This window comes from Entelurus aequoreus, linkage group LG11 (genome assembly GCF_033978785.1).
Source record: "Entelurus aequoreus isolate RoL-2023_Sb linkage group LG11, RoL_Eaeq_v1.1, whole genome shotgun sequence".
Lineage (NCBI taxonomy): Eukaryota > Metazoa > Chordata > Actinopteri > Syngnathiformes > Syngnathidae > Entelurus > Entelurus aequoreus.
In genome coordinates this window covers 58,961,523-58,976,526 of record NC_084741.1, presented here as the reverse complement: position 1 = coordinate 58,976,526, position 15,004 = coordinate 58,961,523, and the positions used below count along the sequence as shown (strand labels likewise).

The window sequence follows — 15,004 nt, the reverse complement described above, 5'->3', positions numbered from 1 at the left end:
TCAGTCCATCTTAGATGAGCTCAGGCCCAGTGAAGCCGACTGCGTTTCTGGGTGTTGTTGATAAACGGTTTTCACCTTGCATAGGAGAGTTTTAACTTGCACTTACAGATGTAGCGACCAACTGTAGTTACTGACAGTGGGTTTCTGAAGTGTTCCTGAGCCCATGTGGTGATATCCTTTACACGCTGATGTCGCTTGTTGATGCAGTACAGCCTGAGGGATCGAAGGTCACGGGCTTAGCTGCTTACGTGCAGTGATTTCTCCAGATTCTCTGAACCCTTTGATGATATTACGGAGCGTAGATGGTGAAATCCCTAAATTCCTTGCAATAGCTGGTTGAGAAAGGTTTTTCTTAAACTGTTCAACAATTTGTTGACAAAGTGGTGACCCTCGCCCCATCCTTGTTTGTGAATGACTGAGCATTTCATGGAATCTACTTTTATACCCAATCATGGCACCCACCTGTTCCCAATTTGCCTGTTCACCTGCGGGATGTTCCAAATAAGTGCTTGATGAGCATTCCTCAACTTTATCAGTATTTATTGCCACCTTTCCCAACTTCTTTGTCACGTGTTGCTGGCATCAAAATGTAAAGTTAATGATTTGCAAAAAAAAATTTTTTTTATCAGTTTGAACATCAAATATGTTGTCTTTGTAGCATATTCAACTGAATATGGGTTGAAAATGATTTGCAAATCATTGTATTCCGTTTATATTTACATCTAACACAATTTCCCAACTCATATGGAAACGGGGTTTGTAGAATGGCCTTCCCTGTCACGACTGGGTTCTTGGGTTTTGTTTCTCCAGAAGGCAACGGAAAGTTGGCGCGAGCCAGACGTGAGTTTGAATACATGATTTATTGTTTAACACTAATAAACTACAAAAAAAAGGAAGCAAACAAATGGCGCGCACAAAGGCGGAAATACAACTTGACTAAGAAACAAAAGACATGCACGTGGGCACAAAAACTATGAACAAAGAAACAACAACACTAACTGTGGTCTTAATAAACAAAACTTACTTGGCATGAAAAAACAGGAAAAAGAGCAGCATGGATCATCAGAGTGTGAATGTGTGAGGACGCCAGGACGAACAACAGAAACAGACAGATTTAAATAGTGACGTGATCAGTGAAAACAGGTGCGTGACTCGAAACGTGAAACAGGTGCGTGACAAGACAGGTGAAAACTAATGGGTGACCATGGAAACCAAACCAAACAAGGAAGTGCAACCAGGAACTAAAAAAAGAGCCCAAAACCCAAGCAAAACAAAAACATGATTAACACAGACATGACAGAGCCGCCCCCTTACGGACAGATCCCAGATGTCCCAACACAAAAAAATGAACAAGAGTCATGGGGGGGCGGGAGCGGGACATGGCGGTGGGTCGCCAGGCCAAGTGGCCCCGAATCCACCGAGGCATAGTCATGTGGCGGCGGCGTTCCACTCGCCGCCGCCACAGGCGAGGTGGGCGACCCGGGAAGGGCCACATCCGTGGCAGACGATGACGTGGGCGCACTTGGCGTGGCGGACGACCAGGCAGCGGCCATATCCGTGGCCGACGAGAAGACAGGTGCGGCGTCGTCGTCATGGCAGGCGTAGAAGCAGCAGATGAAGCAGGCGGCGAAGCTTGGCGTGGCGAAGCTTGTCGTGGCCATGGTTGGTCTTGGCATGGTTGGTCTTGGACTTGGTCTTGGACTCGGCATGGTTGGTCTTGGACTTGGTCTTGGAATTGGCATGGTTGGTCTTGGACTTGGTCTTGGCATGGTTGGTCTTGGCATGGGTCTTGGCATGGGTCCTGGCATGGGGGGTCTTGGACTTGGCATGGGGGGTCTTGGACTTGGTCTTGGCATGGTGTGTCTTGGCATGGGGGGTCTTGGACTTGGTCTTGGCATGGTGTGTCCTGGCATGGGGGGTCTTGGACTTGGTCTTGGCTTGAGGGGTCTTGGACTTGGTCTTGGCTTGAGGGGTCTTGGCGTCGTGGAGCTGCGACTGGCGGCACTTGGCGTCGTGGAGCTGCGACTGGCGGCACTTGGCGTCGTGGAGCTGCGACTGGCGGCGCTTGGCGTCGTGAAGCTGCGACTGATGGCGCTTGGCGTGGAGCTGGGCGTGGTGGATCTTGGCATGGTCGAAAAACTGGTGGTGGCGGCCGTGCTGGTGGCTGTAGCTTGGCAGGTCGAAAGACTGGTGGTGGGGGCCGTGCTGGTGGCTGTGGCTTGGCAGGTCGAAAGACAGGTGGTGGTGGCCGAGCTGGAGGCTGTGGCTTGGCATGGCGATGCTGAACCACCCCACCTGAACATTTCCCAGCCCTAGCCCCCCCCTCAAGGAGCGGATCCCAGACGCGCTCCCCGCGGTCTGGAACCGTCTTTTGGGGTGGGTGGAGGGAGGTCAGGAGGGGGGCTAAATCCTCCCCTCTAAATTGTCCAAAATGTCTTTCCTTCCCCCCCACCTGGGCTTTTGTGGGTGGATAAAAAGAAAAATTTGTGACGGGGGCGGGGTTTGAGTCTTGGGGGGCGGGGCATGAAAACTGGGTGACTGTGATTGACAGGATCTAATTTGTAAAAACATGTCCTGATAATGTCTTATCATGTTTTTACAGTCTTTTGCTGGAGGTGAGTGACCAAAAGAAAAAGTATTGGAAAAAAAATCCTGGTCTGTGACGTCATCAGGGCGAAGCCGGGCTGTCTGCTGCTTGCTTCCGCCCGGAGGGGGAGGGGCTTGTGGGAGCGGTGTGTCCTGCCGGCTCGCGGAAGTCTTTCCTCGTCCTTGGCGACGCTTCCGGGACGGGAACGACGCGCCGATCGGCACCAGCTTGCCTCCATTCCCCCACATCATCCCCCTGCGCTCCCTGGGGGAAAAGCGCAGCGTCTCGGTCTCCATGGCGCGCAACACCTCCCAAGAAGCCTCATCCAAACTGTCCAACTTTCTTGCGGGAGAATTTTTCTGCTGGCGACATACTGTCAGGACTCGGTCCTTGGCGTGGTTTGTTCTCCCAGAAGGCAACGGAAAATTGGCGCGTGCGAGACGTGAATTTAAATACATTTTAATTCAAACTAAAAAAAAGTACAAACAAAAGGCGCTCACAGTGGAGGTAAAAACTTGACTATGACAAAACAAAAGACTTGCACAAAGGCAGAACTAGGACATAAAACAAACTTGCAAACTAAGGCTTGAATAAAGAAAACTTACTTGGAACCAGAACAGGACATGAAAAAGAACAGCATGGATCATGAGCGTGAACAGAGTGGCAGGAGTGAATGTGTGAGGACGCCAGGACGAACAACAGAAACAGACAGATTTAAATAGTGACGTGATCAGTGAAAACAGGTGCGTGACTCGAAACGTGAAACAGGTGCGTGACAAGACAGGTTGAAACTAATGGGTGACCATGAAAACCAAACCAAACAAGGAAGTGCAACCAGGAACTAAAAAAAGAGCCCAAAACCCAAGCAAAACAAAAACATGATTAACACAGACATGACATTCCCAAAGTCCTGACTTAAACGTGTGGACAATGCTGAAGAAATAAGTCCATGTCAAAAAAACCAACAAATTTAGCTGAACTGCACCAATTTTGTCAAGAGCAGTGGTCAAAAATTCAACCAAAAGCTTGTGGATGGCTACCAAGAGCGCCTTATTGCAGTGAAACTTGCCAAGGGACATGTAACCAAATATTAACATTGCTGTATGTATACTTTTGACCCAGCAGATTTGGTCACATTTTCAGTAGACCCATAATAAATTCATAAAAGAACCAAACGTCATGAATGTTTTTGTGACAAACAATTATGTGCTCCAATCACTCTATCACAAAAAAATAAGAGTTGTAAAAATTATTGGAAACTCAAGACAGCCATGACATGTTCTTTACAAGTGTATGTAAACTTGTGACCATGACTGTGTGACACACACACACACACACACACACACACACACACGTTTATTACAGTATAATGATTACAAAATACATTATTTGCCTAAGGTTTCAATGTAAAAGGTAAACACTGCACTATTTACATTGTAGATTGTCACAGAAGGCATCAAAACTATGAATGAACACATGTGGAGTTATGTACTTAACAAAAAAAGGTGAAACATCTGAAAACATGTTTTATCAGAATCAGAAGTCTGAAAACATGTTTTATCAGAATCAGAAGTCTGAAAACATGTTTTATCAGAATCAGAAGAGTTTTTATTGCCATTGTTTGAGAACGGGTTCACAAACTAGGAATTTTACTTGGCGCAATCATGCAACATAAAACACAACACAGAATAGAATAACATGAGCTTTAACTGAGCTATCAGACCTTGTTATTGTTCATGTGCCTATATATATTCTAATTTCTTCAAAATAGCCACCCTTTGCTCGGATTACGGCTTTACACACTCTTGGCATTCTCTCGATGAGCTTCAAGCACACCTGTGAAGTGAAAACCATTTCAGGTGACTACCTCTTGAAGCTCATCAAGAAAATGCCAAGAGGGTGCAATAAAGTAATCAGAGCAAAGGGTGGCTATTTTGAAGAAACTAGAATATAAAACATGTTGTCAGTTATTTCACCTTTTTTGTTAAGTACATAACTCCACATGTGTTCATTCATAGTTTTGATGCCTTCAGTAACAATCTACAATATAAATAGTCATGCAAGTAAAGAAAATGCATTGAATGAGGAGGTGTGTCTAAACTTTTGGCCTGTACTGTAATACATACATAGATAAAGACACACACAATGTAGTAACAGACACATTTATATAAATATATAATATGTACATTATTTACAGTAATTTGATGCTTTTAGGCATTACCAGAACTTATTTCCTGGGCGCATTTATTTCAGTGCCCTTAGCAACGCACTTCCGACTTCCATCAACAAATGTGTATTTCTACTTCCAGGAAACAAACGCGTGTGAGTGTTCTAATCATAGCAGACTTCGTAATAGATACCGAAGATGTCTATTTTTGGACAAATAAGGGTTCACAACCTTGTCTTTTTTAACGTAACTATACGGAGGCTGAACTACTGGTTATGGACGCTTAGCGAGCACGAAGAGAAGGTGAAACGTTGGAGCAGATAAACATCACAATTTAAAAATATATATATATTATTAAAGCGGATTGTCCCATGCAGGATTTTACAGAGTACCGCGTCCGTACTGCTTACTACTGCAGTATCTTGTAACAAAAATGTCCACCATGTTTGATTGAGATACTATATGCTAACAGCTGACTAGGGTTACAAAGGGGTGGAAAGTTTCCGAAAATTTACCACGGGAAGTTAAGCTCGGCAAGTTTGGAAATATTGACCATTTTTTGATTATTCAAAGTTGGACACCGTCCATGGGAATTAATGGGAATAAATGGGGAATTACAATAATTATATATTATTGGGCACTTGTCTATATGCTGCTGCATCTTTGTGGCATTTTTGACGTAGCTCTTTGCACAGTATTTGCAAATGTACACAGCCTTTCCGCCTACATTGGATGGGGTGAAATGTCTCCACACATCAGATGGTGTATGTGGCATTATTCTGTTTGTATTTATTTATGCTTGTAAAACACTAATGCAATGCCACACACAGATATAAATAGTCAGCTAAACAATTGGAGTAGTCTTTAAAAATATTTTACTAATGGACAAATGAATAGAAATAGGCTAGATGAATAAATGAACACTCAATCAGCATGCTAAATCAAACTATAACCTACATTCTTGTATGACAACAGAATGGCTAGCAGAACAGAAGGCAGAGGAAACTACACGTTTTGATTTAGTATTTGCTAGTTGAACTTTATAGATCACAAAAAAGGTAAATTCCGATCACTAACGTTGTTAGCATAAATGAATGGGATTTAACATAGATAAAATTAGCATCACGGCTAATGGAGAAATATTTTCGGTTCATTATGAGACTGTGGTGGTACATAAACCTAGCTAGCTAGAGATATTGGCCCCAAAATAATTTAACAAGTACAGGAACAGCTAGCTAGCTTGAGTGGAAGTCTGCTGGAGTAGTCTACAGTCATACAGTGACAAGCAATTAATAATAATAATAGATTAGATTTTATATCGCGCTTTTCTATTGTTAGATACTCAAAGCGCTCACAGAGAAGTGGGAACCCATCATTACACCTCTGTAAAACTTAAATACCATTGATCAAATATATTTACCGCAGTAATATCATCAAAACTTACCTGACTGGATGAAGTCCTTGGGCTCAAATACTAGTGTGGCCTCAATAGCCCTGCTGTAGTGTGTAGCATGCTGGGAATTATCTGTGCATTTGATGGAAGAATGCACTGCACTTGTGATGGAGGAATGCACAGTACAGGGTTGAAATTCTATTGAATTTGCATTAAATCAGGTTGTTTTAGCTAATAATCATGCTGCAAGATCTAGCATGTTGCATTCAATGTTTATTCCCATTAATTCCCATGGAAAGTTTCCAACTTTGAATATTCCCGGAATTTTGCAACCCTACAGCTGACAACTGTCATTTTGTTCATATATATATGTATGTATATATATATATATATATATATATATATATATATATATATATATATATATATATATATATATATATATATATATATATATATATATATATATATATATATATATATATATATATATATATAATTGTGCTTACTAGAGGTGCAACGGTACAGGTAACCCACGCTACAGTTCGTACCTGGTTTTAGGGCCACAGTTTTGCTTCTTTTTCGGTACGTTTTGTGGCGGTACATAGAAAAACTTTTTTGCCTGTCAAAGTTAGTGTGTTTTTTGGCTTGTCATCACAAACTTTCTGCAATAAACAAAGTATAATTAAAGTTAAAGTACCAGTGATTGTCACACACACACTAGGTGTGGCGAAATGATTCTCTGCATTTGACCCATCACCTTTGATCACCCCCTGGGAGGTGAGGGGAGCAGTGGGCAGCAGCGGTGGCCGCGCCCGGGAATCATTTTGGCGATTTAACCCCCAATTCCAACCCTTCATACTGAGTGCTAAGCAGGGAAGTATAGTATTTGGTATGACTCTGCCGGGATTTGAACTCAATTGGTGTAGTGAATACTAGAAGACTTTTATTTCAAATTTACATTTACTAAACAACACTTTCAGATGGTAAATTATTATTTGCATTCTTTAATTACTTGTATACTTCAGTACTTCTCACCAGTGCTTTGGTAAACAACGAGCGGTGACCCATATTGAGGAGTTTTTAAAACCCAAATTCTGCATCTTATACTGAATGAAAATACATTGAAGTGCAGTATGAATTTGAGGTACTGTAAAATATATACCAACACATAAAACAAGTTCAATGATTATTTCAGGAACAACATGTTTTTTTTATCCACAAAAAAACAAGAACACAAAGTGTGTGACTACAGATTCCACTACAGAGGAGTGGAATCATTGCAGGCACATAAACAAAAAGTCAAATTAAAAAATACCTTTTCTGATTAAATTAGTGGGTGTGTCGATTCTCTCAGTCGGAAACAATATAGTTACATAGACGTTCTGAGTGCCTGCAAGCCCGCATTCAGGGCAGGATTACTGGTGAGCTGCAGCAGATAGTGAAAGTAAAGTGTATCACTAAAGTTGCTGCTCCTTCTTCTATGCCAGTGTTAGTCATATTTATGTTTTTTGTTCTTCTGGGTTATTCTGCACTTCCAGCTGTGTAAAGGGAAAAGGCACAACGCTGATTGAACATTAAGCCTCACTTTCGAGACGGTGAAACGGGAGGTCGCGCACACAAACCGCCACACACACGCAAATGTACAAAAACACACTCACACATTCAAGGACACACACAGAATCAAAGTCAATAAAGGTGGATTGTTCCGTGCAGGATTATACGAAGTATTGTTGCTTCCCTACTGTTTACGACTGCGTAACTTCTAACAGATATATCCGCCGTGTTTGATGGAGGAAATATGCTACCAGTTGATCACCCTGATCGAACTCAAATAAATCGCGATCAAGGATCACAATCATATAATCGACCAGCCCTAAGCAGACGGAAGCCAAAAGAGTCAGGATTGGCATAACTTGGTCATGGTGTAAATGTGGAGCTTGGAGCCAAGCCGACAGAAATGGAGAGCCTTTGCTGCACTGAAAGGTACACAATGTTTTTATCGATGGAAAAGCTTTTTGTATCTGGCAAGGAGGACACTGCATCACAACGAAAGATATACTTGACAACCTTGAGACCCAAGAATTAGGGAGATATTTAGAAGGGCCGCAAAAAAACAGATGATTTTTTTTCAGCTCAACGAGGCATCTCCTCTTAACTATTATCGATTGCACATATTGCAAAATAGCAATATTGTTGTCCGGGTGTAAATAAGGAGAAATTTGTGAGAATGGTAGCTCCAAGAGATTTTCGGGAGGGGCTCTGAAATTCAAGACATGGGAGGGTTGCTAAGTATGATGAAAGAAACTGTTTGCACGAACAAACACTGCATGCCTGCAGTTGTAGAAACTTTTTTCAACCTACCCAGAATTAACTGGAAATGGAAATAGTGTTTTTAATAATTAATTAATTTAGAGGCAGAATGGTTTGCTTCCATTAGCTGCATTGCTAGCTACCTAGTAAGAGCCAATTATTACAAATACGAATGTATAAACACCTAATCTGTTCTTGTCTCTCATAAGCATTGTAAACGATGTGCACTTTTTTTGGAATTTTGCTTTTCCGCCTTAAGTCAAGAATGTAAATGTACATCTTAATAGTGATGTGCGGATCGATACTGAAATATCGATACCACTGATACCAGATATTTATGCTGTAATATGGATTCTCAAATCAAAATATCGATACTTTTGTTATTTGAGATATTGTACATCATTAACAGGAATACAGTGTAACAAAGTAGCTAAACTTACATTTTTACATCAACATGCTCATGTAACTGAATTAAGAATGAGTTGTTTTTGCTAATAGTACATTTATTTTAATGCTTTTATTATTGTACTTATTTCCCCATTTCTTGGTTTGAAACACCATTTGTGTGTACTTTGAATGATTTTGTCCTGTTTTTTTTCTGTTTTATTACAGAAGATTGACTATATAGTTCTTCATGCCACTACCTCAATATAAATAACTGTCTTGTATTCTTTATGCTATGAGTAGGGATGATGCTCGAAACCGGTTTTCCCGGTTGTTCGATAAGAAAAGAACAGAGTCCTCGGACTCGAATCCCTTAACCGGTACCAGTTATCGAGACCACTATAGTAAAGAAAAAGAGTTGGTTCTTTATTCGAATCCCTGGGAACGAATCCCGTCCCGACAAGAAATGCCCCGTAGGACATCACAAGAAATGACGTCACGTAGCTCAGTCATTTGTCACGGTAGGGTGCAGCGGTTCGTTCTCCCGGGACGCAAAACTGACGGCTCCGGACGAAAGCGTGCAGGTAGGAGATTATTTATTTCTCATAAATCATACACATTACAACAGACAGGAACGAAACAAAAGGAAAGCGTGCCGTTCGCACGAGAAGCTAAAGCAAAAACTTACTTAGCACAGGAATACTTGAAGCTAAGGTAACTTAGCACAGGAATCATGCGCTCCAAAACCAGGATGCCAGCGTAACTGTTGCAAATGCAAACAATGAAGCCACGACGAGTGACCGGAAAAGGCAGGCTTAAATAGAGTCTCTGATGAGCAACAGGTGAAAATCATAAGTAACCACGGTGACTAAAACAAACCCAGAAGTGCACAAAACTAAGGAAGTCCAAAACTAACAGAACATAACTAAACAAAACATGATCCGACAAATATATACATCATTTACTGACCTTTTTATAATAAAATATCTGTGAATTAGTATTACAACAGTTTTGTAATATGTAATTAATCAATTCAGTCATCATTAATATACTGAGATGAAGAATATCTTATTTTCAATAAGGTTGAAAGTATTTCTCATAATTCTTCTTCTTTGTACTTTGTAAGCACTATTCATTTGAACAACCTCTTAAACTGGATCATATCAGTACAATGTTTAACTTCTTTACTTAATCCATTCCATCATTTAATTCCACATCATTTTAGCGGTTTGCAATTTTACCAAATCATCGAACTTTAATATTTTTGACTCAATAAAAAAAAGTGTTTGTATGTTCTCTATATCCAACATTATGTATCAGTCTAATTGATCTTTTTTGTAACACGGTTAACGAATGTAGCGCACATTTGTAGTTATTTCCCCACATTTCTGCACAATAACTCAGATATGGTAATACTATAGTAGCGAGCAGTAGAGAATGTGAAGTGATTTGTTAAACCAAATATTGTGTGTTTTTTTCCATATGCAACAACCTATCTGGACTGTTACTAAAACGGCCTTCTTTCATCTCCGTAATATCGCTAAAATTCGTTCCATCTTGTCCACTAGCGACGCTGAGATCATTATTCATGCGTTCGTTACGTCTCGTCTCGATTACTGTAACGTATTATTTTCGGGCCTCCCTATGTCTAGCATTAAAAGATTACAGTTGGTACAAAATGCGGCTGCAAGGCTTTTGACAAAAACAAGAAAGTTTGATCATATTACGCCTATACTGGCTCACTTGCACTGGCTTCCTGTGCACTTAAGATGCGACTTTAAGGTTTTACTACTTACGTATAAAATATTACACGGTTTAGCTCCAGCCTATCTCGCCGATTGTATTGTACCATATGTCCCGACAAGAAATCTGCGTTCAAAGAACTCCGGCTTATTAGTGATTCCCAGAGCCAAAAAAAAGTCTGCGGGCTATAGAGCGTTTTCTGTTCGGGCTCCAGTACTCTGGAATGCCCTCCCGGTAACAGTTAGAGATGCTACCTCAGTAGAAGCATTTAAGTCCCATCTTAAAACTCATTTGTATAATCTAGCCTTTAAATAGACCCCCCTTTTTTAGACCAGTTGATCTGCCGTTTCTTTTCTTCTCTCCTCTTCTCCCCTGTCCCTTGCGAGGGGGAGTTGCATAGGTCCGGTGGCCATGGATGAAGTGCTGGCTGTCCAGAGTCGGGACCCCGGGTGGACCACTAGCCTGTGCATCGGTTGGGGACATCTCTGCGCTGCTGACCCGTCTCCGCTCGGGATGGTTTCCTGCTGGCCCCGCTGTGGACTGGACTCCCGCTGATGTGTTGGATCCACTGTGGACTGGACTTTCACAATGTTATGTCAGACCCACTCGACATCCGTTGCCTTCGGTCTCCCCTAGAGGGGGGGGGGTTACCCACATATGCGGTCCTCTCCAAGGTTTCTCATAGTCATTCACCGACGTCCCACTGGGGTGAGTTTTTCCTTGCCCGTATGTGGGCTCTGTACCGAGGATGTCGTTGTGGCTTGTACAGCCCTTTGAGACACTTGTGATTTAGGGCTATATAAATAAATATTTTTATTATTGATAAGAGAATCGATAAGAGGATTCGATAATAGGCTCGAACTCGATCATTTCTTATCAAACATCATCCCTAGCTATGAGACATGGTATTATTTGAAATACACAGCTTTAAAAAAAAAAAATGTAGCAGACATATTGGGTATGTTTGCACAATGTATCGAATCGGAAAGAAAATGAGTGGCATGGCATATTATACTCCATCTTAGTGCTGGTGAGCTGACATGGTGACTCTGTCCACTGCTGTGTGGTGCTGAAACTGCTCCTAGTAACACACTACATCTTCTATGTTCATAAATCTATGTCAGGGGGTGTCCAAAGCGCCGGCCTTGATTTAATTCCTTCAAAATGTAATCAGGTTAATGCTGATGGATTAACACGTTAAATGTGACAACACTAATTGATATATAGAACTGTAACTACACATCAAAATTGTCTCCCTGCATTATTTGACTTTTCAGTGTGACCTACTGTGGAAAGAGTATGGACATCCACACATAGGAATAAGAAAAACAACTGCACTCCACCAATATGACGTCACATGTCTTAAAACAGATGATGCTGGTAACCTATGAGGGGTACACGTGATTCTGCAGCAGCGCATGCGCACAAAATGCAAGGTTAAATAGGATGTGTTTACTCCTCGGTACCTGCCTAACTATAGTACATTAATCCGCTCGTCGTCGCATCTAATTAAACACGTAAACAGCAGCAGGGTTCATTAAAGGTCGGCGTGACTCCGCAGCGCCCCGAAGTCACGGTTCGTTTTATTCACGCTTCGGTGCCGACGGGGCGGGGGCACAAGAGCTGGCACACGAGCGGAAACGTGACTCGACTATTATTATATATTTTTTAAATATATGTTTCCTTAACCAACGAGTCGTGCCCTTGGAGGGAGGCGACGGACTATGAAAGGCGTCTGCGTGCACGTCTTTGTAGTCACGGTACACGCCAAGCGGCCATCGAGGAAGCCATACAAAACGAGCCTACCTGATGGCGAGCAGCTCGTGTAGTAGGTAGGCTGCAGCAGCAAGGAGGGCCCCCCCGGTGATGTACAGGGTCTTCTTCCACCAGGAGTCCGAGGCCAACGCCGTCATGATGCCTCCGTAGTCCTGCAAAGGGAAGGCGATAATGTATCCATACAACGACTGGTGCTGCTCGGGCACACACAGCCCGAGAGGGAGGCTGTGATTCCGCCCGAGATCCACCACGCACGGCCGGGAAGAGGCCAAGCCGGCAGCCCAGTACATCCTCCCCTCCCTCGGTCACAGCCTCCCCGCTTTCTCGGCCCTGCGCTCCCAGTAAGGCGTCATGTGGTCTACGACATGGCGGCTGCAGCGGTTAATGTTTGTTCCACAGAACTACGAGGAGTAAACATCTCGGCTCCCCCTCCCCAGCATGATGGTGATGATGATCAGCCCCAAGTTCACTTTCCTTTGGGCTTTTATCATCGTCAACCCGCGGAGAGGGACAATAGCTTCACTTCCGGATTTTGTTTTTCAAAATAAATCAAACTGTCCATCGACACTAATAAATTCAGTTCAGTTTCAGTTGATTTCGAACATGTATTTTTTTTAATTCGCATACAGTTAATTTACTCGAATATAATTCTTACTAAATACACTTTATACATTATGAAACACAGTGCACTGTTGCAGAAAATTATCTTTCTGTTCCTTTCAAATATAGCTACGAAAAGCAACATACACAAGTGTCTAGTATTTTGATATCAAGTCCAGCTTTAACTGTAACTTACAACCAATAAAATATATAGTTAAGTAACTACTGCACCTCTAAAACTTAGCATTGTTTTATTTGCAAAGATAAAAACAGCTAGTGCAGGTGTGTGTATACTGTTAAATTAGTCCCTTTAAAGCTGGGTCTCCAACCAGTAGCTGTTCAAATTCAGACATATTTAGTAACGAATTAGCTCAAACCCGGACTGTTTGGGTGCAGATCTGCTTCTTAAATTAGGCACAATTTAAGTGTTGCCAGTCATATAAATACAACGGTTTGTCCAAGTAGCTCAAATAATGATTTTTTTTAAAAACTGCACTAGAAATACGTGCATACTGAATTATAAAGCTGCAGATTAACATATTTTGAGTTAATGCTCTGGCAAGTTCATTCCCTTGGTTTGAAACAATTAAGCTTTGAGAATAAATCTTACAAAAATAAAGTTAAAGTTAAAGTTCCGTATTTTTCGGACTATAAGTCGCAGTTTTTTTTATAGTTTGGGTGCGGCTTATACTCAGGAGCGACTTGTGTGAAATTAACACATTACCGTAAAATATCAAATAATATTATTTAGCTCATTCACGTAAGAGACTAGACGTATAAGATTTCATGGGATTTGGCGATTAGGAGTGACAGATTGTTTGGTAAACGTATAGCATGTTCTATATGTTATAGTTATTTGAATGACTCTTACCATAATATGTTACGTTAACATACCAGGCACGTTCTCAGTTGGTTATTTATGCGTCATATAACGTGTACCCCGCCTTCCGCCCAATTGTAGCTGTGATAGGCTCCAGCGACCCCAAAGGGAATAAGCGGTAGAAAATGGATGGATAACATACACTTATTCAGCCTGTTGTTCACTATTCTTTATTTATTTTAAATTGCCTTTCAAATGTCTATTCGTGGTGTTGGGTTTTATCAAATAAATTTCCCCAAAAAATGAGACTTATACTCCAGTGCGACTTATATATGTTTTTTTCCTTCTTTATTACGCTTTTCGGCAGGTGCGACTTATACTCCGAAAAATACGGTACCAATGATTGTCACACAAGTAGCTCTTGGCCGTTTTGTTTTTAAAGTAACTCTTAGGAAGAAAAAAGGTTAGAGACCCCTGCTTTAAAATGATGCCATTTAAAATTCAATTTTTTTTTACTGTTGAGTTATACTACTTTTATTTTCAAAGCAAACTAGGTGGTCCTAATAGTGCTGACTTGACACAGCAGACCTATTGTCTGCTCTGATGGAGAAACCACCCCGCCCTAAAGAGCCCCTAATCTCATCCCAGTGAAAGCAGTGATGCGCTCTAAGAAAGCCAGCATTAATGTGACAGTTATAAATGCACAAACATGCATTTATTTAGATCATAATGCTCACTCGATAATGTAACACATTGCAAATTACAGAGGGCTTAACTTGCATTGCAAACAAAATAAAACAACTGCACAAGGGGCACCTGTAACTTCTTATGTAGTTATTAATATTGCATACATCAGCATTTAGCCTTTAGTGTAGCGTAGTATAGTGTACTTACTCTGGAACAGCCTCGAAAGTGCAGGAGGTAATTCATGTTGATGCTCTGTTGCTGGACGCTGTTGGCCTGGCATGCCTAAAGAATGAGTGTGACCAACGTCCCAAAGAAGATGTGGTCAAGGTCTCTCCAACATCTGTGCAGGTCAACAGGTGGCCAAGTGTCCAGATGGATAAGATCACCTACTAGAAAAGCACCAGGATGGTGTGTGCGTGTGTGTGTGTGTGTTCCCGCGGCTTGAGTGAGTACGCAGTAGAGCACAAAGCAGGAGCAGCATGCGAGTAAAACTGGACAGAGGATTAAACTACATACAAACAAAATGTGAACTAT

At 41.7% G+C, this 15,004-nt stretch overlaps 1 protein-coding gene across 7 annotated transcripts in view; it reads right to left on the bottom strand.

Moving 5' to 3' along the window:
- The window catches only part of faxcb (failed axon connections homolog, metaxin like GST domain containing b), a 54,147-nt gene extending 39,316 nt beyond the window's left edge, over positions 1-14,831 (bottom strand). For 3 of the 7 annotated variants that reach the window (XR_009827803.1, XR_009827801.1, XR_009827802.1), the window contains exon 1: positions 12,394-12,869. Coding sequence is in view for 2 of the 7 variants with exons in the window: in XM_062063624.1 (XP_061919608.1) it covers positions 12,394-12,653 (260 nt within the window). In the remaining 5 variants the exon portion in view is untranslated. Of the gene's footprint in view, positions 1-12,393; positions 12,870-14,677 lie in introns of those variants that run through there. The other 4 variants (XR_009827799.1, XR_009827800.1, XM_062063624.1 and 1 more) reach the window with 2 other exon arrangements.
- Between the last annotated feature and the right edge of the window lie 173 nt (positions 14,832-15,004).